The sequence below is a fragment of the Gymnodraco acuticeps genome, unplaced genomic scaffold, assembly GCF_902827175.1.
Source record: "Gymnodraco acuticeps unplaced genomic scaffold, fGymAcu1.1, whole genome shotgun sequence".
Lineage (NCBI taxonomy): Eukaryota > Metazoa > Chordata > Actinopteri > Perciformes > Bathydraconidae > Gymnodraco > Gymnodraco acuticeps.
Window position 1 is genome coordinate 6,364,632 of NW_022989799.1, and position 19,886 is coordinate 6,384,517.

The window sequence follows — 19,886 nt, forward strand, 5'->3', positions numbered from 1 at the left end:
TTATCGTCTCTCGTACATGGTCACATTGTTTAGTTATACAAGAGTGTTATTGACAGCAATAACGTATCCTTCAAAAGGAGCCACAGTGTGCACGTCACAGGTGCACTTGTGTACAAATAACACTACAGACAGCTCTAGGTGGTTATGCAAGCTTGAATTTCTTTAAAATTGTTTTTAAAATAAAATATGAATCTACATGCCGCGATGATGTCTTTTTCTATGAATTTCTAGCTCAAATACAGATAATATTTGACAGATGTTTTCCCATTTGTCCGGTCAATTGACATCTTACCGGTCACCTTGACCGGCACAATTGTATTGTAACGGATACACTGCTTCCAGGCCGGCCTACAGAAGCATGTTCCTCTATAAGAAGCTTTGGTCAGAACACCTGTGCCAGATCTCTTCTCCCGGTTCACCTTCAACATCAAGCTACTTCCTGTCCTTTCCCTGAGCTCTTCCTCTCTCCCTCTCCTGCCTCCCAGTCTCTATGTGTCCCTGCCAGTGCTGCCTCCCCCCTAGCTGTGCCTGGTGAGGGATGACCTGGCGCTGGATCCGGTGGAAGCAGCTGGAATGCACTCTAAGCTATTTTTACCGGGTGCCAGAGGGGTGAGGTGGGCCAGGTGGGCAGGTGGACACAGAGTGGGGTCCCACCACCCTCCCTTGTCCCCGGTGGATGTCATCTGGGCTTAGCTAAGCACCACCTCACTACGCCCAGAATATGCAGGCCCACTGTGAGATACTAACAATCCTGCCAGCTTCTAGAAGCTCAATCCTGACAGAAATGTGAAGAAAAGTTTCAGATACCGAAATAGTCAAATTCCCAAAACGGGAAAACAGGACCATGGTTTGCCTTATTGTCGAAGTTGATAGACATTAATCCCTCGCGTTAACCACAACATGAGTAAGTGAAACGTCAATATAACTTTATAGTTCTGGACATTATTGCTGACTGTACTTAAACTTCATTATTCGGTTTCAATAGTAGTGAAGTATTTGTTTTTACAATAGAGCGGGATGACGTATTTGTGTAGGCCTGCCCGTAATTTGCAGGTCTCCCTTGAAAAAGAGACCAATGATCTCAATGGGACCTACCTGGTTAAATAAAGGTTTGAAATTAAATGTAGAATTACAAGGGGTCCTCCGCAAAAAGCAACACGATTTCTATATTGGTTTATGGGATATTGCAGAAAATAATCTTTGGCAAAAGCATGTTCATAATTTGTAGACGTTTTGTTCACCAGGATAATCTCCACATATTAACACTGCTTTTATGATTGCTGATTGTTTTCGTAAATGCAATCGGCAGAAGTAAAATAAATACTGTTGAAATATAAACTAAACCCATCACGGTCCCATTGCTGTGCATCTCCACTGCTAAGCTAAAGGAGGTTAATGTTTGGTGTGAAAACATTTAATAGTCTCTTTTAGCCACTTGTAAGCAACCAGTATTTTTAGGACACATATAAGCTTCGGTCATTCATCATCAGTCTATTATCTGTTGTATTTTAAGTCATAGAACAATACCTACAAATCTCTTAAGGTTGTATTAACCACAAATCTTATTTCAGGCATCTCATGTTAAAAAAACGTAGTGAAGCGGGAGCTGGTAAACTCTTTATAGTCCTAGTGCAGTGGTTCTCAAATGGGGGTACGCGGACCCCTAGGGGTACGTTGGAGTACTGCAGGGGGTACGTGACATTTATTTGATGTTAATGGAAAAAAAAAAAATTCCAATTTCAGGAAAAGTAAGGAAGTTTGAGCAGAGTGGGTTTTATATGAACAGAGTTACACATATTTCAAAACGTGAAGTGTAATAACTGCGGTGGCCTTCCTGTCACTGAGAATGACAAAGATCCTCAGTGAAGCACAAGCCCATGTTTCACTATATTGTAAGTACAACTTATTAAAAAAATCAGTTCAATGCAACTAATGTCGTCTTAGTGTTATTGCATGATGTTAAAATTGGTTTGCCATGAATTTAGTGATGGATTATAAACATTTGAAATGTAGCATTTAAGTGTTTCTCAGTTACAAGGTTGTTGTTTTAATAAATCAGACACTGATGGTGCAGCACTGTACTGTACCTCTTTATATTAGGCATTTCTTCCCTACCAAATTGTTTTTGCGCTGATCAGGGGGTACTTGGCTGAATTTTTTTTTCAAAAGGGGTACAATATTGAAAAAAGTTTGAGAATCACTGCCCTAGTGGGTATCCTTGAGCCTATTGAAAACAGTTACTAGTAGCAACACAGTATTCTAGTACACTCCAAGACTAGTCTAGATTAATCTGCAATTCAATACAAAAATCAACCAAAAAACATTTGTTTTCAGGACAAAGACATCATAAAACACACTTTGTCTTCTCTTATCTGACACTTTGGAGATCTGTGAAATGCAAACATTTCAAAACGCTCTGCTATTTCCCCAGCCGACATTTACTTGTACCGACAGCAGGTGAAGGTTTTGTGTGCTTCTCTCAGCAGAGAGCAGAATCAGCAGCTATGCAGATGAGTGTGGGTGCATTGGCTTTTCTCTATGCATAGTTGAAGGTTTTCCATCACGCTGTCTGGGGTCTATGTGGAGATGTTTTATCTGTGCTACATCTCAGTCACAGTGGGTTACCATGTCTCTCCACACCCTCTCCAGTTTGACCTAGATTTAGGGGCGCAGATGTAAATCACTGATTTGCTATCAGCAAATTGAACGTCCCATATGCGTTCGGTAAAGTCAGCCTGGATTTGGATTGGCTGTAGGTCAACAGTATTCCATTTGATCATGAATAATTCACAGTGTGAAAATCATCCAGTCCTTACAGTGAACTGTGTGTGTGTTTCCGTACGTGCAGGGAGTGTGTCGTACCTTAGACTTGAGTTTGATATTGAGAATGTGCTGCCTTCTGGAGGAGTCCTCCGCTTTCAGTCTCAACGTTCGGAACTCCGTGTCTATGAAGAGCAGCCTGAAGACACGAACACAATAAATCAGCGTACGTTCACGGAGAAGCGTAGAGCACACTGTAAATTGACAGCAGCCATCATCTGCCATTAATCACAGCAGCAGAGAGCAATATTGAGACATCAACTCTGCCTTTAGATTCATCACTCCGGGTACCAACGCGGTGACATTACATCAGGCTACAGCTCCGCGTTCAAGGCTTTTTTTGTATACATTCTTATTTGCATTCTCCTCCAGCAAGTGCCTTTCTAATGCTCTAATGTAGGAATACAGCAAAAGCAATCCTGCTGATGCTCAGGGTATTCATTTGATCCTGTTTCACCACATAACACCTGCTTTTTGTGCTTACTAATACAAATGTAAGCAAACGGAATGTAGGTGCACTCTCTACGCTCTTCACCTGACTGATAATGAAACATGGTGTGTGATGCAATCCAATTAACCTGCAATTTCACATGTATTCACAAAATGCATGCATTTATAAATGAACAGAAGGACAGTTGAGCAAATGTATTACACGTACACAACAATCAAAATGAACAAAAACAACTTGTTTTCTGTATTAGAATGATTGATCATACTAACAGGTGAGTGGCCTACCCTTAAATAATATTTCTCTCTTGATTGCCTAAATGATTTTTGGAGAAACTTTTTCACAGTAACAAGTGTATAATTGAACAGGAACATGTTGGGTTTGTAGGAATTTGTATTCCATTTATTTATTTGAAACAATAATATTGAGTCCTAAACCTGATAGAAATGTATTGCGTCCACAGTTACAACGTAGGCTTCCATAATATTTATTTATAAAAAAAGGTTGCACAAGTCTATCGATTGGACTTGTTTTTTTGTTTGTTTTTTAAACGACCTACTTTTCAATAAAATATAAATCTTCATGCCTTGTGATGACAATCTTTACATAGCCTTACTATCAGTAATTCTATAAGCTCAACAACAAACTCAGATAATATTTTACCAGAAATGGTCTGGCACATTGAAGTATTCCCAGACAAATTGACCATTTCAATTAGAAGGTGTCATGCCAACAGTAGCATCACAACTTCAAACTAACAGTAGATTCATGTTTTTCTCAGTGACCTTGCGGTGGGTTCACATTTTCAAGCGTAAGGCGCCCTGTAAATCAGACCCTTTCCCTCCTTGGCTAATTCTAACCTTTTGAGGCTGAGGACAAACACTGATGTGGCCCGGGCGTGCTCCAACACTGCCGTCAGATTTACAGCTGCTTCAGCACACTATGAAAGAGCCAGATCCTCCCCCTCTCAAGTCCTCCTCTAGTCCACTGGAAACAAAGACTGATCCGAGACAAAGGCTTTGGACAGTGCCTCTCCAGATTTACAGTACATTACGACGGACGCTGTGTGCCGAGGCTGACATGGCTGTATATCTGCCGAGGATTTATGGAGTGTGTTAGAGAGGAGTGTGCGCAGGGATGACGCACACACACACACTTAGGGAAGTGATGGAATGATGGGAGACCGTTTTCAAATGTTCCCCGTTTCATTAAAGCCTCTACCCGCTCACACAAATAATCATCGCAAATAAACGCTGGCGAAGGGCAACGGTACTGAAGAGTCATGTGCCCACTTACATTTACACATAAACACACCAAAGAATTGTGCAGCGATGGTGTATTTTGAAGGCTGATACCAAAAAAGTTAGCATCGATAAGGGTCCCTCAAACAAAAGCAATGGGACTTTTCCTTTGGATTTCAGAATAGAGGATTGATTTAGTCGTTTAACTGCCGTTTTGTATTTACCTGCAGATTTTATGTCGTAGAACAAAACTACACATTTCCGTAAGGTTTTGTAACCACAGATCTTATTTCAGGCATCTACCTATAAAACAAAACTTTACATTTGAGACGAGGGAACCAGAATGTCTGGGTTTCTAAGACTTATTCCTGCACCATTCATTCATGATAATCTCAATATGTTTTTGAGTCACTTTATTACATGCTCAATTTGACCTCCACATTTCGTATCTGTAAAACGATTGGCATATTAAGATGTTATAAACAAATTGCTTTATCTGCTCCTGTTAACACACACAAACAAGCACACTAACCAACCGGGCCAAAATAATCTAGCTGCAGCAAAGAACTTCTTGCAGACCCAAGTTCATTTGATATCCTCCAGTATACATTTACAAAGTGTACAGGCCTATAAAATACCCATTACTGCTAACCGCAATAAATACACAAATCTGTCAAGCATGACCGGTTAATAGACCTGTGCAAGTGAAGGAAGTGACAAGCAGCCGTATGAACAAATCCATAAATGAGAAGTTGAATGTTTGAGCTGAAGTGCTGTTAGTTGCAGAACACTGTTTCTCTTTGTTCCGATTTCAGTCGTGACACTGAGTAAATCACAGCAGGTCACTTTTGCAGTCGGTTGTGTCCAATTGACATACAATGGTTTTTTGGAGGTTTTAAAAAGCCAGACATCATAACACACGTTTAAGGCCACCTGGTAGTATATGAATACCACTCACTGCTTTACAGTACCTGCATATATTATATGGCTTCCTTTCTAACCAATTTAAGAGGAGAATGTGGAAGACATCTTTTTGAAGGGCATCCTGGAAGTTAGCATCACAAGGGCTCCCTTGATTTCTTCACCATAACTCCATCAAAAAAAGAGACAAGGGAACAGGTTGTAAAATGCTAACTTATTCCCAGGTTTAGGACTCATCCATACAACACTATTTAGAAGACATGCCTACAATCTTGACAACTGCTTGTCAGTGGCATTAATCCCGCCTCTGCTGCTCATTGGCTAAACATTAATCATCTTGCAGCTCTCATTGCTTTTTCAAAAACAAACCGCTGCACATTGAGATGCCCAACTACAACAAGTAGTATAGGCAGTAAGAAGGTCTTCTCACTTACTGCGTCAGTTTCAGTTACACACACATTTCCATTTCCTCTACTCTGAGGTATTACACTCAGGATAGCAGGGACGAGCTGCCATGATGGAAGCAGCGTGACAGTGAGGCGTCCTGCTGGGAAGACTGATGAGAGCATCCCATTTGCAACTCCTCAGCCAAGCAAGCTTCTTCCAGACAGTGCACACCACGCACATTTGAGATGGTGTGTGTGCCCATGTCTCTCTCTTTTTTCTTTGCGTGTCAACAAAGTGATTAATGAACGGTGAGAATAACACATATGCATATGTGTGTTGCACGAGAACTTTGTAAGATGGCATACAAAGGTACAATAGAAGACACGACGAACAAGCACTGTATGTACAAACCAAGTGAAGAAAGGCACGTATCTTATTAAACCTAGAGACATATTAATCAACTTGATCGGGGAGCCGGGACACGCCTCCATAACACTTTTAACCAGCTGCTAAAAAACCTATACCCGGATAACACATTCGGCCTTTCACCTCATCTTTACCCAAATATTTGCATCCCTACTTTCCTCCATCCCTTCCTCCCTCTGTACTTCCATTCATCCCTACTTTCCTAGATCTCCTGATCCCTACAAACCTTCTTCCCTACATCTTTTCCTGCCTCCTTACATCCTTTTATCCATCTTTCCCTCTCTCTCTACATCTCTTCCTCCATTCATCCCAAACTCCCTTTGAGCCTTCATCCCTCCTTTCCCTTCATCGCTCCATCCCTCCATTCTTACACCCCTTTATCCTTTTTCCTGTCTACCCCTTTCTCGTTCTATTTAATCTGGTGCATACTTCTTGTCTAATAAAAGGTACTTCCTGGAGACCTATTGGACGAGATCCCTCATCCTACTTCACTCCTTACATTGAGCAGTGCTCAATATCCAATATCTCCTCTAATTCAATCTTTAATCTTTACTGTTGTGGCGTTGTCCTTGCTAGTTACGCCTGGTTTGCAGTCCAACTGTGCTAACCAGGACAACCTCATTACTAACTGAACATTACCTCTCAATCCTAAATTAGAATGCATTTCCATCCCAGTAGTCATTTTAGCTGGCCTAATAACGTAAGATAATAAATACGACGCAAAAGAAAATCCATGATAGCATGTAATCCCTCAGCTCTGGGTCTATGTGGCCCCGTTGTCAGAGAGCTGCTGTACCTGGCCCTCAGAAGAGCAGAAACACACTGTGACAGAGTGGTTACACTGTGATAAGAGGAGCCTTGGTAGGTACACCAAGAGGCTGCGAACATGAGTGCCAGCTGTGCCCGTAATGAGCCCCGTAGCGTGCAGGGCCACGGTTTTAGGGCCACCGAGTGATGGCGGCTGACCTACTTGACCTCATTTTCCATTAATTAACACATGGTATGCCATCTCCAGCCAATTAAGATGACCACACTTTCAAACGTGGGGATGGAGACGCACAGCGAGGGAGCGGAGAGAGAGGAAGACTCACTTACCTGGGCCAATCAGCAGACAGAATTACAGCTGAAAACCCCTGGTGGCTATTAGCACGGCCCATACCAATTAAGACGCTAAGCGAATCTCGAGTGCTTTGGAGATTGAGGCCCACTGTGTATAATGCCTGCTAACCGTAACACGACACTGAAAATGATGTTGGTCCCATTTTCAGCATAAAGCATACCTTCACCCCCCCTCCCCCTTCTCCTATTAAAGCCTGAGAGTCTTCAATTAGAGCCATTTGCATTTTGCTAATATCATAATTGTAGCCGTGGTCATTAATAGAAAAGTGGAAAATGAGTGTAGTAGTCAAGGCTTAATCCGAGCTGGGGGAGAATAGATATCTTCCCACGAAGCACCACCACCCCCCTTTCCTGCTGACGAGAGGAGACGCCGGTATTAGCCGGGTCTGTCGCTGCACGTGGGTGAGAGTTATTAAATGTGACCTGGATTTAAATGTAACTCAATAACTAAAAATAAGGAAGTCATTAAGAGCCATTTGTTAATGTGGAGCTGTGTTTTTGCTGGCACTACAATCACTGCTGGGGGAAAAACAAGGACTGCTCCATATAGCTCTGTAAGGCACCAGAGGATTCTATGTATACACTTCGGTATGTTAATCGCACCTCTGGGGAAAGTAAACAAAAAGTATAAGAAGTCTCAGAAAATGTACATTTTTAATAATAACTGGCCAATGGCAGTCAACCAGTGTTTCACACAGGATATTGAGAGAATATGGCAGCTGGACCACCGACGCCTTATTCTGATGCCATCTGAGGACGGAATGGGCCCTCACAAAGCTTGCTCGTTTACAAATATCAGGGTTCATACACTTTTTCACCAATGATTTTCAATGACTTTTCCATGACCTTTACCTAATTTCCCATGACCAGAACAACGACTCTTTCTCAGCGTACCACTGAAAATGGTTTATTTGAACATGGAACAGGAAAATAAGGTCTGCATCTGAAACCTGTGGTGCCTATCTAAAACATACTTAGCTTCTACACGCTAAAGCAACTCAAATCTCTCACCAGCAAAATACCTCGTCAGTTAAATACCATTTTACGTTTCATTACTATACCATACAGTATTTATCATCATTATAGTATTACTATTTCGGCGATTAGATAAAATATTAATTATATTTGATGCAACTTTAGTTACATTTCCATGACTTCCAGTTCCAACACTTTGGGAAAAATATTGTTTTCCATAACTTTTCCAGGGCCTGGAATTAGCATTTTGAATTTCAAATGACTCTTCCAGGTTTTTAATGACTGTAAGAACCCTGAAATATAGAATATTTTCAGTTCAATATGAAACAGGGAACATTTAGTTCACCTATTTTTTCAATTTCAACAACTATTAACATTTAGTAAGTTTTCCATCACATGTTCTAAACACAAAAATATATTAGTTAACACTAGTCGATTACCACAGACTACTCTTTAGGATTTAGCATAAATGCAATTTGACTCATTGGAGGAAACAACAGTAACTTTAGCCACAAACAAAACAGGTAAGCTGACATGTAGAGGGTTAAGCCCTGATCAGACAGCAGTGTGTTTATGAAGTTGTTTTCAATGACTGACAAGTTCATTTCTTTTCTCCCCGATAATGCTTCGCTCAAAAGTGAAAAAACACAGAGAAAAGATGCCCAACTTCATAAATACTTTAAATCATGTATTCCCAATGATTATTTACCTACTGGATATTTGGAGCATTATGATGTTACGTAGTTACCATGATTCGAACAGAAAACAACGGCCTGAGAGGAAATGAGCGTACTTGTGGGTTCAGATAAGTTCTTTTCATTCATTTAAAGTGTACCGTTCGAGACAGTGTTTGTGTCATGGTCAAACAATATTGTACCCTACTAATGACCTCTGTAGTCAATGGACTGTAAAAGACTACAATTCCCAAGTGCCACCGATAGGGGCACCCTGTGTAGAAGCTGTGGAGACGAGTAGTGGTCTGCACGGCGTGTTGGAAAGAGAGATGATAGAAATCTGTTTATCATTTGATTTGAGCTTTGCCTCTTTTCATTTCTTTCACTATTGTAAAAGCCTATTTTTTTATTGAATGAGTTTGGAAACTATTTCATCTTACTTGAAATCAACCACCAGTCAAATAACCTGAAGTCATCACTAGAAGCAAGTACTCACAACTATCAGTAAAACTACTACATTGAAAGATGACGCATCAGAAACATCTGTTTAAAAGACGTAGAAGTGGTTCAAGGAAACAAAGCAATATAAGCTAGCGAAGAGTTCATGGTTTGTGTGACTCTGTCTGATCAGAGGCTTTATGCTCCTTTAAACACAGCTAGTATTTGTCACTTACTTGCCCCACCCAAGGGTCTCCATCTCAGAGATGAGCTGAGCGTAATACTGTGGAGGCGGGATGGAGCGGCACTCATGGCGGCTCTTCAGACCCACTTCCTGCAACAACAGAGGATGTTTCTTATTGGAAGCCCTGATTACCATGCACATCATATCACAACTTCATCGTTATACTAAAAGCGAATAGCATGAATACACCGAGCAGGGCCAGTTAGTCTTATGCAAGTGTTTAGTGGCGAGCACATAGGTTCTTACACTTTTCATGAATCTAACAAACATGTATTTGGTACCTCCAGATCAGGCTATTGATAGCGCCTCTAGCTTTCCTCTTGCTTCTTATTCATGAAGCAACGAATGTCAAAGTGACCGTGTCATTGTCCTCCTTACCAAGACGGTCTTCAGCTCCAGAATGAAAGTGACAAGATCAGGCGACTGCTGCTGCCTCTGTGTGCGGAGTCAAACAAGAGAAGAGACATCCTTGAATGGGAGGATAATGAAGTGACAGTGTCAATTCTTTTTTTCTTCCTCTAGCCAGCCATTCAAATCAAACACAGTGTTTGTGATTAATGGGGGCTGCCACCAGCTTTAATAATTAATGATAGCTTAAAGGCTGTGAAAATAATGAACTTTGCAGCCCGGGGTGAAATATCAATCTCATCCAAATAACCCTGAGGGGCAGCATAACAAATAGGGACATTTTCCAGGCGATGTTAATTAAACAGTGAAAAATATATTTTCTTCTGCTTCTGAGCGGCTGACAGGGAGTAGAAGTACAAGCCAGGCATGATGCAGATAACACAAAGGGCAATACAACTAAAAACACAAAGCCTGATTTCAATAAGAACCAGCAGAGACCTTTAAAATTAATAATAGGATTAACTTTGCAGCAAAATACAACTGTTTTTATTCATTATTTAGGGACGTATGTAGAGTTTACCTGCTTCACTATGTGCTCATACCCATGCAACAGGTGTTTTAACTGCCAGCAGCAGTGCAGCCTGCAAGAACAAAGTATTTATAGTTGGAACATCACTATGCATATGCTAGGTTCTGTGTAAAGAGAAAGTGAGATGATCATTTATACCTGGCCTGTTTAACTTGACGATCTGGTGGTAGTAGTATTCTCAATCTGAAGTCTCGTTCCTGTGAGAATAATCAAAGCATGACAGGCAACAGAAAAGAGCTGAATTGAGGAGGGTCGTGTGCAAACGTTATCCAGCTGCATTTGTAATGACCTTTATACTGAGAACCGAGAAAAGCAACACGTGACCTTCCGAACTCCACTGAGAAATGTTCCAATTGAAGGTGCTTATTCTAAAAGCTGCACTTAGTGTGTAACACAACCTTTTTCCACATCTTAATAAACTATATTACTTCTTCAATTCGGCATTAACAATACCTGAAAATAAAAAGTAGTTATTTTTAAAATAGTTGGTAGGCCTACCCATAATGTAAACGTAGCGGTGCGTGGTAACCTTCACAAGTGAAAAATAGTTTGCTAAAGGTTGCTACAAACATGTTCTCCAAAGTGAGGAACTATTAAAATATGCCGAATTTACCAGCAGTTTGTAGACATTGATGTAACGCCTGTCAGTTATTTTTTATCAACATGGTAATTTGTTCATAGCTAGAAGTCCTAGAATTATAATAATCGACGATGTTTGGAGTTGTAGGGTCGTTGAAAGAACAATGCACTGACGCATTCACTTACCTGGACTGTAATGAATCCGTCATAAATAGTTTTCTCCTTGTTGAGAGGTAAAAGCAGTGGGTTGTCTTTCACCAATGAACTCTCCATCGCACTAACAGTGAGTGTAAACCTGGTCTAAACTAGCTGTCAAACCAGGAGGACTGTTCCCATAGCTAACGTTAGCGAGGCCAGCCTAACAGTATTAACTAGCAGGCATGTTTCAGTAAACGAGCACCCTTAATCACATATTTGAACGTATAACTTTAAATTAAAGTTTTTAAAACTCAATGTGTTACTTGTTTTTGTCAGGAAAGTCAGAAGAAGTTGCCTGAAACCTCCACATCCCGCCATGAAAAACAAAACAGGTGACGTCATGCGGTCGCATTCAGTGTCTTTCAAAAGTATCGGAAATCAGAAGCAGATACTTTTTTGACGTGTAAATAGTTTTATTTTGTCTTAACTGTTGGTTGCAGTGATTACAAGGGCCATTAACATTATTTGTGTTTGTATTACTCAAAAACACAAATGCAGTCCCTGATTTCGAAGATTATAAAAGTTGGATAAACTGTTACACATACAAAGCTGTCAGTTTAGGGCAGACACTTGGATCTGAATTAAGTTTATTCTAATTTGCTGCCTTGATATGCAATAACATGTGATTAGGTAATAAAAGCAAATTGAGTTAACTTCTAGTCCTAATTTGCAATAGAATTAATAGGATTCAGTAATTTTCTTCATAACAAAGGAGTATAGATTCATACACATTCCAAATGCTCATGTTGAGGTATTTTAGTCGTCTTCAAATTGAGAACAAATGTGTCTTCCAATTTCCTTTTTTTTGTGATTTCCTACCTATTTAGGGTTAAAAAAACATCTTGCAATTTAGACTTTTTTTATTTTATTTTATTTTAAAATGTTACAGTATGTCCACTGTAGAGGACGTCGGGACCATATTAGTTTGAAAAGACAGCCAAAATTAACAGATGGACTATGTAACGTATTATGGTTATAGAGTGATATTGATACAATAATACATTCACCTTTATTTAAAACATGAATAAGTCATTGATCTGAACATTGCTGTTTATTTGGTCAATAAAAAACTAGTTTGGTTTTTGGTGAATCTTTCCAGATCTTCAAAGACTTTGTAGTCAATGTACTGGGAAAGTACCTCATTGACTCCAGTCAGCACGGGCTGTAGGGTCATCTTGACTAGTTGTATGGATGTGGTCTCCATTTGACCTGCTCATAGAAACAAAGCTTGCATTCCTGAGGCAACTCTCATTTGTCATGGCTCCACTTAAAATAAAAACAACAATAAGACATGCGTGCTACTCTTGGCCCACAGGGGGCCATGTCTTTCCAGCTCGTCCTTATCTGTATCTATGTATCTATCTGTGCGCTCATGGAGCCTCCTGCATCTCCCCCCCCCCCCTTCTTCTTGACCCTCTTCTATCCCAGGTATGAAATCATCATCTCTCTCATCATCTGAGAGCTCAACATCTGAATCTTCCTGAACTTTCTGGTACATACAACGTCTGCTTCAGTTCCGTCTCCTGCAACAATATTGAGTCCATGAAGACGGTCCTGACGTCCACTAGAATGGACATTTATAAAAGGGCTGTTATTTGAAAACTTGAATTATTTAATTGCTTTCAGAACTAATTATATAGTTCCTCACATGTTAATAAACAAGAACATATATGATTTTCATGGTAACAATGACAATTATTCAACAATATTTGACTTCTCCTCCTGCTTCTATACAATTTTGTTTTTCGTATGCCAGCCATTTTGGATGAAAAGAAAGAGGAGCTTCCCAGCATGCAATTTTAACCAATGACATATCACTGGAAAGACCAGGATGTCCTCTGTTCAGCACATCAGGGATTGATAGAGTAGCTCAAAAGAGTAAAAGGAGATGCACGTTAACAAAATGTCCACTACAGTGGACATTTTCAATGGGCTGGGTCCCAGTAGGATACATTCTCAATTTGTCTCACTTTATTTTTTATATTTAGAATAGTGTTGCAATAAAGTATTAATGTTTTACATATTGTAATTCCCAGATAATTTCGGTGTCCATGTTGGAAGGCTGTTGGTTGGGTTGCAGCTACATTACACTACAGCTTAAAGTACAACAAATGGTAAGGAATATGACAACATAATATTATAAACATTGTTTAAATACACAGACAGGTTACTGAAATGTACTTCATTATAACGAGCGAGGAAAGGTGATGAATAGCTACAGACTTTGACAAAGTGAGGAGGATGAATGGCAGGGATAATGGGTTGGTCCAAATAACACAGGAATGTCACCCAGTTGTTTATATCCGGTGTGAAACCAGAATCAACATGACTTATTTGTTGTGTCATTGCCATACCTCATCGACACCACTTGTGTTGTTGCCTCAAAAGGTCTGCTCTGCAGGGGCTAGCTGCTATCACTCATGTTGCCCAACATTATTAGAAAAACATAAAACAAAACTATTACCAACATATTATACAGACCGCTGTGTCATGTTGTCTGGTTAATCATCGCAGTCATGTTTCTGGCAACCCAATGAATACTAGTTTATGATCAGGCTTGGGGAGTAACGGGTTACATGTAACAGGTTTACGTAATCAGGATGCAAAAAAAGGTAGCTGTACCTAAAAGATACCAAAACAGATTACTGTTACTTTTCTGAAAATTGGGGATTACTAGCAGGATTCAATAAACCTACCGCATGAATTTGCTTTATGGTTTTCACTTTCTTTGGTTCATTTGTTATTCTTTAATTCAGTAGGTGAACCTATTTGTTCATAAAATAGTGTGTGCGAGGTTACCTGTATGTATTATTAAACTAAAACTGAACATTTTCTGTCAGCTCAGATTTCTGCTTTTTTAAACTGTAGCATGTGCTCATGTGTTTCATTGTTGGTGTGTAGGCTACTGCCTGAATATGATTCATGAAAGGCAGGTTTTCTAAAAATGAAATCTCTGAGCAGAGGACATGTTTGATCCTAAATATCTTGGTTTTTTATATTATAAGTTTTGATCAAGTTTTGTCTTTGGACTTTTGATCTTTAACCTGACTGACAGCTAAGTTTACAATACATGATTTAAAGAGGGGAAACAATGGAACTGATTCAGGATGCTAACTCTGGCTTATTCACCCAATGCCCTCCCTTTTACCAATTGCCTCAACATATGGCAAATGTAACTCTGAAGAAAAAGCAAATTCCCATTCTAATCCAATCAAAACATGATATGCAACAAAAACACACTCCAACAATGCACACTTGTCCTTCAGTTTCCCTTTTGAGCCCGTATTTGACTCGTGGAGCTGCGAGGAGAGAATAGGAATGTGTGATTATAGTGTATAGCGCCGGTGAGGGGAGTGTGTCAAAGCGTGCATGCCACACAATGTGCCTGGAGAGATTGATGTTTTTGTCATCCACCTGCTTCAAAAGCCGTAAAAAAGCCGGCTGATGCAAACAGAGAAACCTAGCCCGGGCAGGCTCACAAACACAAGAGGGGGACCCTCACTGCTCCACATCTGTTTGGGAGGAATATCTGAGGTTTCTGTTGTGATGCAAATGAATCTGGGTAAGTGTTGAATGCCTTTTTTGTTCTGTTAAAGGAAACAATTGAAGGCAGTATTTTTTGCTTTGCATCGGCACAGTGAGAGAAGGATCCCTCCCTCTTTTTCGCTCGCTGCCTTTCTCTTGTCATGCAGTGATGGAATCTGCACAGCCGGCTTTAATGGCATTTTCCAGTTGCAAAAAGGGCGTCAAAATGTAGCATCAGAGGATAGCAGAGGGGCATATAAGCGGTGAGCTCTCTGTGGTCTTCTGTCTCTGTCTGCTTCTCTTTCTGTCTCACTCTGACCGCTCTGCCTTCCGCTGCCTCCAGCACCGGAGCTCCGTCTGGGTGGAGGAATGATCTATGGTGCTTGTTATCACTGGCCATGGTCACTTCTCTGGAATGCAATTGGCTGGAACTACACCGTGTGGGTCCTGCACCCTGTGTCTCTGCCTCTCTCTCTCTCTCTCTCTCTCTCTCTTCCTCCCTCCCTCTCTTTCTCTGAAGCAAGACATGAGCAGGGGTGCCTTGTCCGACGTGTCGTTTTATCTCTCCTTTTTTTTCTTCTCCTCTTTGTGGCATTTTGCATGTAGCCTATCTGAATGACAATGGGACACGTTGTTCCCCGGTACCGGTGATTGATTGAATGGCTTGACAGGAAAATGTGGTGGAGGCGTTCAGGGATTTGTGCATGGCCACGTGTAGATTATTTTATGGTTTTTGCCCCTTTTTAACATATTTGAATTTGTCATTTTAAGCCGCTTTTTATGTTTAATCTGAGTAATGTAATGCCTGATTGTTAACCACACTAAGAGGAGCTTTGATTCTCATTTATATTTCAAGAAATACATTTTTAGCAGGTCAGATTTTAGACTTATTGACAAAAGCATCATATCTTTTTATTTTCCTGTAATATATCAGCACATTTGGCAAACATTTTTTAAACTTGCAGACACAGACATTTGATTTATGTTCTCTGAAAACATGCACTAGTCTGTCAAATTGTCAGTACATAAATGAACATTTCTTTATATTTCTTTATACCTGCACCATTGCCCTAAGGATTCACTGACACATTAACTAGTCATAATATAATTCCCTTTGCATGTTTTGCCGTTGATATCTACATTTTATATCTACAAGTCTTTAAATCTATTACTAAAGCACTGCGCGTGTGCCAAAACGATGCATGACAACATGCTGATTCTGCCTTTATATATAGCATATCAAGAGTTTCTGCAAAAACAAATTGAGTAAAGCAGACACCAACTATCACTTTTCTCTCCACCCGTGTGTGTGTGTGTGTGTGTGTGTGTGTGTGTGTGTGTGTGTGTGTGTGTGTGTGTGTGTGTGTGTGTGTGTGTGTGTGTGTGTGTGTTTGCAGATAGTGTGAGCGTGGTATGTGAAGTCGTCGTGGATTACAGGCCTCACAGATAGGCTTGTATCCAGACTGCTGTCTGACATGAGTTGATGGGATTACAGGAGGCGGTGTCTATCCTGCACCCTCCTCTGCATCCCTCTATGGGTGGAGGACACACTAGGTAGAACTGGGGGTCACTGCATGTGTGTGTGTGTGTGTGTGTGTGTGTGTATTTGAGCTTTATACCATTATAGGCTGATGCTGACACTTATTTCGCTTTTATTTAGGCTACAAATAACATATTTTTCAATGCACTCTATGCGCTCAATGTACAACATTTTACTATATTTACTGTTGAGTCAAAATAAATGGAAAAAAAGTGTTATTCTATAATTTGCAGCTTTTGAACCCGAATTATGACACGGGGCAAAAAAGTCTCTATTTAAGTAACACTCAACTCTTTATTCAGGATTATCGTTTAAGATGTATTAGAGCTTCTTAAAACTGTTTATTAAAGTTGAACCAATTATTCAAATGATCAATGATCGACAGAAAATGTGTTGAATTTGGAGAATTGGCAGTTGTCAGTCAAACAAGAATATTTGCTGTTTCCAGCATTTTAAATATGGAAATGTACTGCCTCAGTATGTCTTATACAATTAAATAAAAATATATACAGGCTTTTCTGTGTCAGGAAAATATATTTGGATTGGCTTTTTTCCACTATTTGACATTTTATTGATTATATGTAGATTTCATAAAAAAAGAAAACACATCGGCTTTGTTCCAAAGTTTTACGTAGCTGCAGCCTTATTGCTGTCTGGTGTATTTATAGCCCCTGCATTTTTTTTGTTTAATGTGTTGATATGGAAGCACTGTGAAGGAGCTCAAAACATTCATAAGAAAAAACATACGAAAGTTTTCTTTAAAAGAAAGAAAAAGTACATTGTGTGTACTTCCTCTCTGATAAGATGAGTCCCATTTTGCATTTGCCACTCTTACTGCCACAGGGACATTCACCCACTACTAATCCTCGACGTAGTCAGTCATTTTGTCAAATCATTGATAACATTATCTATTGATACTATCCGGATAATTTCATAATCTAAACCATTGCTCGTATCCACGCAGAAACAGAGCGCAAGGATGTGGATGCAAGTCCACTTGAGCTGATTAGTGTGTGAAGTGCGCTTGTTAGGCATACTGTGAAGTGTGCTTGTTATATATCCAGCCCTCACGCTTGATTACTGCTGGCGCTTTACCACTGACGGCTGTGTGCACAGACACTGCTGGGATCTGATGTGTCCGGTGACTAATGGAAATATTAGGAGCTCCTGTTTTAAAAACAAGAAATGCCAAGGAAAATTCTTTGAAATTAAATCACACGTATCGACTCTTCGAATTGCCCTAATAACAGTAAATTAAAATGTCATTCAGTACATATTCTTCTAAAAGAAATCTACATTTAACTGTATTATTTTTTGCCTTTTATTCTCTTTTCCTCACCCTCCTTTGACAAAGCCTAAGTAGTGCCAGTTGAATATGTTATTCCATATGCTGTATGAGTGGATATGCTGCTCCATAATACATGCATTTCAACAAGAATCCCTCAGTAATCGTGCGACTGAATCTAATATGGGTTTGAAATACAATGTGAATATTTTTTTGGGGGGAGGGGGTGAAATACCCTGCTGTGATTCTCCATCTGTCCTGCTTGGTATTGGAATGGACCATCCTCCTTTACCATGCAGGCCCGGAGTAAGCTTCACTTTAAAGGATCAATTCTTTTATTATTGAAGTCGGTCTCGGTAGTGCCGGCTAATACATTCTGCATTGATCTCTCCAACCCACCCCAAAACCTTTATTGCCATTCCTTCCAGCGAGGCTCACATTTAAAAAGATATCTTCGGCAGAATAAAGATTTTACAAAGTGACTGGAGGACAAATAAGCCTATAAATAGGCTATTCACATCTTAGTGGGAAGAAAAAGAAAGGGGGGAGGATGAGGAGTCGGAGTTGCCAGCAGGCATTTTGAATATCATTACCAGCTTTGCGGGGAGAAATTGAAATCACGAGCATAAGGAAAGTACCTGGTAATTAAAAGTGTCTCGCTGCGCCAAGGCTTTGATACCTGCTCAGGAAAGTATATGCCTGTGTTTTAGCCTGGACGTAGATACAGTGGCTGCACACATTTCAATGAGGTTTGACATAAAGCAGAGGATGTAAGAGTGTGTTTTGCTTCTTCATTCCCCCCGCTCTGTCTGGAGGATGTCTGTTGATGACAAGCTGAACAGTGTGTGTGTGTGTGTGTGTGTGTGTGTGTGTATTGCTGTGGGTTGGGACTCTATTACTATGCACATTCCTCCGACTAGCCCTGTTTAGTCTCCAGTCCAGATGATATTTGCCATGAGTGCTCAGGCTGAGTAGGAGTAATGTGTGTTTCAATTCATTAATCATTTGCCACTTTCTCAAAACATTAGCATGCTTTATTAATTGGAATTCATTCTAACACTGCCAGAGAAGAAAAACACATGCTCGCTTCGTGTTTTAAGCTAACGTGTGACTAACGTGTGTTAGCTTTCTGGCCTATGGAGCAGCCTCAGACACTTTGATGTGGCTGTATCAAAATCAAACCCTAAAGCATGCGTGCCAGACCCTTATTGAACACATTTGCGCCAGTGAAGCCAGCAGTTGAGGACATTAATGATCTGGACCCAGTGGGGTCTGCTGCTCCGCGCCCACAGGCTAACCGCTCGATCCCCAATCAATAGCTTTTTATTAAAATTGTTTGCGAGGCAACACAAATCCATATTGTTTTGCCTCGGACAGGGGCGCCCATGTGAAATATGTCGGACATATTTATATATTTCTTTCCAGATGAATGCGGAAAATGATTGGTTGATATGCATGAGGAAAAAAACAGAGGGGCAGTGGTTTGGCATTATTGGAATATCCATTTCAGCATTGATTTTCATAAGAGATGCATTTGTGATTATCTTATTTTCTCTTCCCTCAATAGGGTTGAATTACATATCATATTATCCCTGGTATTAAGGCAAAATTAATAACACAAGTAATTATAATACTTATGTCTAATGATATGCTACGAGGGCCCTATTGATTCAGTGGAGATGCATCTCGGGGAAATGGCTTGGAGCTTTGCCTGACGACAGGCGCTGCCAGTGTGCTCAGCTCTGCCTGTGTGTGTGTGTGGGGGGGGGAATCAGATCAACAGCAGAACACGAGCCTCAATCCACGTTCTGTGTCATTTTATATTAAAAAATTCAATCTGTGGCCAATGATTAAGCTTTGTTACCTTATCTGCTTTCACCTGTTTCATCATAAAGTGTCTCAAATGTAACCCTCTGGCGCTAGTTAGTCCAGGCACTGATTGTATCTGAAGTTTAAATGTATTTAACAGTATGTCCCTCCTGCTTTCTTTCTGAAGTCTTTTTGAATCATATGAAGATTAACTTGAAGGACAGCCCTGGATTTATAATAAATAAATGTAATGACAGAATATAAAGCTGAGAATGATCAATTCATTTAAGAAGACCTTTTTCCCCAGCTTTTATTAGATG

General features: G+C 40.2%; 1 protein-coding gene and 1 long non-coding RNA gene across 8 annotated transcripts in view; one reads left to right on the top strand and one right to left on the bottom strand.

The window, feature by feature from the left end:
- fancl (FA complementation group L) overlaps positions 1-11,734 on the bottom strand; it is a 24,631-nt gene extending 12,897 nt beyond the window's left edge. For 5 of the 7 annotated variants that reach the window (XM_034224291.1, XM_034224298.1, XM_034224264.1 and 2 more), the window contains exons 1-6: positions 11,396-11,734; positions 10,769-10,827; positions 10,622-10,682; positions 10,072-10,128; positions 9,686-9,783; positions 2,863-2,959 (exon numbers count right to left, since the gene is read on the bottom strand). In XM_034224291.1, the coding sequence (XP_034080182.1) occupies positions 2,863-2,959; positions 9,686-9,783; positions 10,072-10,128; positions 10,622-10,682; positions 10,769-10,827; positions 11,396-11,482 (459 nt within the window). In that variant the 5' untranslated portion in view covers positions 11,483-11,734. The remainder of the gene's footprint in view (positions 1-2,862; positions 2,960-9,685; positions 9,784-10,071; positions 10,129-10,621; positions 10,683-10,768; positions 10,828-11,395) is intronic. The other 2 variants (XM_034224257.1, XM_034224285.1) reach the window with 2 other exon arrangements.
- A 3,030-nt stretch (positions 11,735-14,764) lies between these two features.
- LOC117550176 overlaps positions 14,765-19,886 on the top strand; it is a 42,464-nt gene continuing 37,342 nt past the window's right edge. The window contains exon 1 of the long non-coding RNA XR_004569584.1: positions 14,765-14,969. This is a non-coding gene — a long non-coding RNA (uncharacterized LOC117550176). The remainder of the gene's footprint in view (positions 14,970-19,886) is intronic.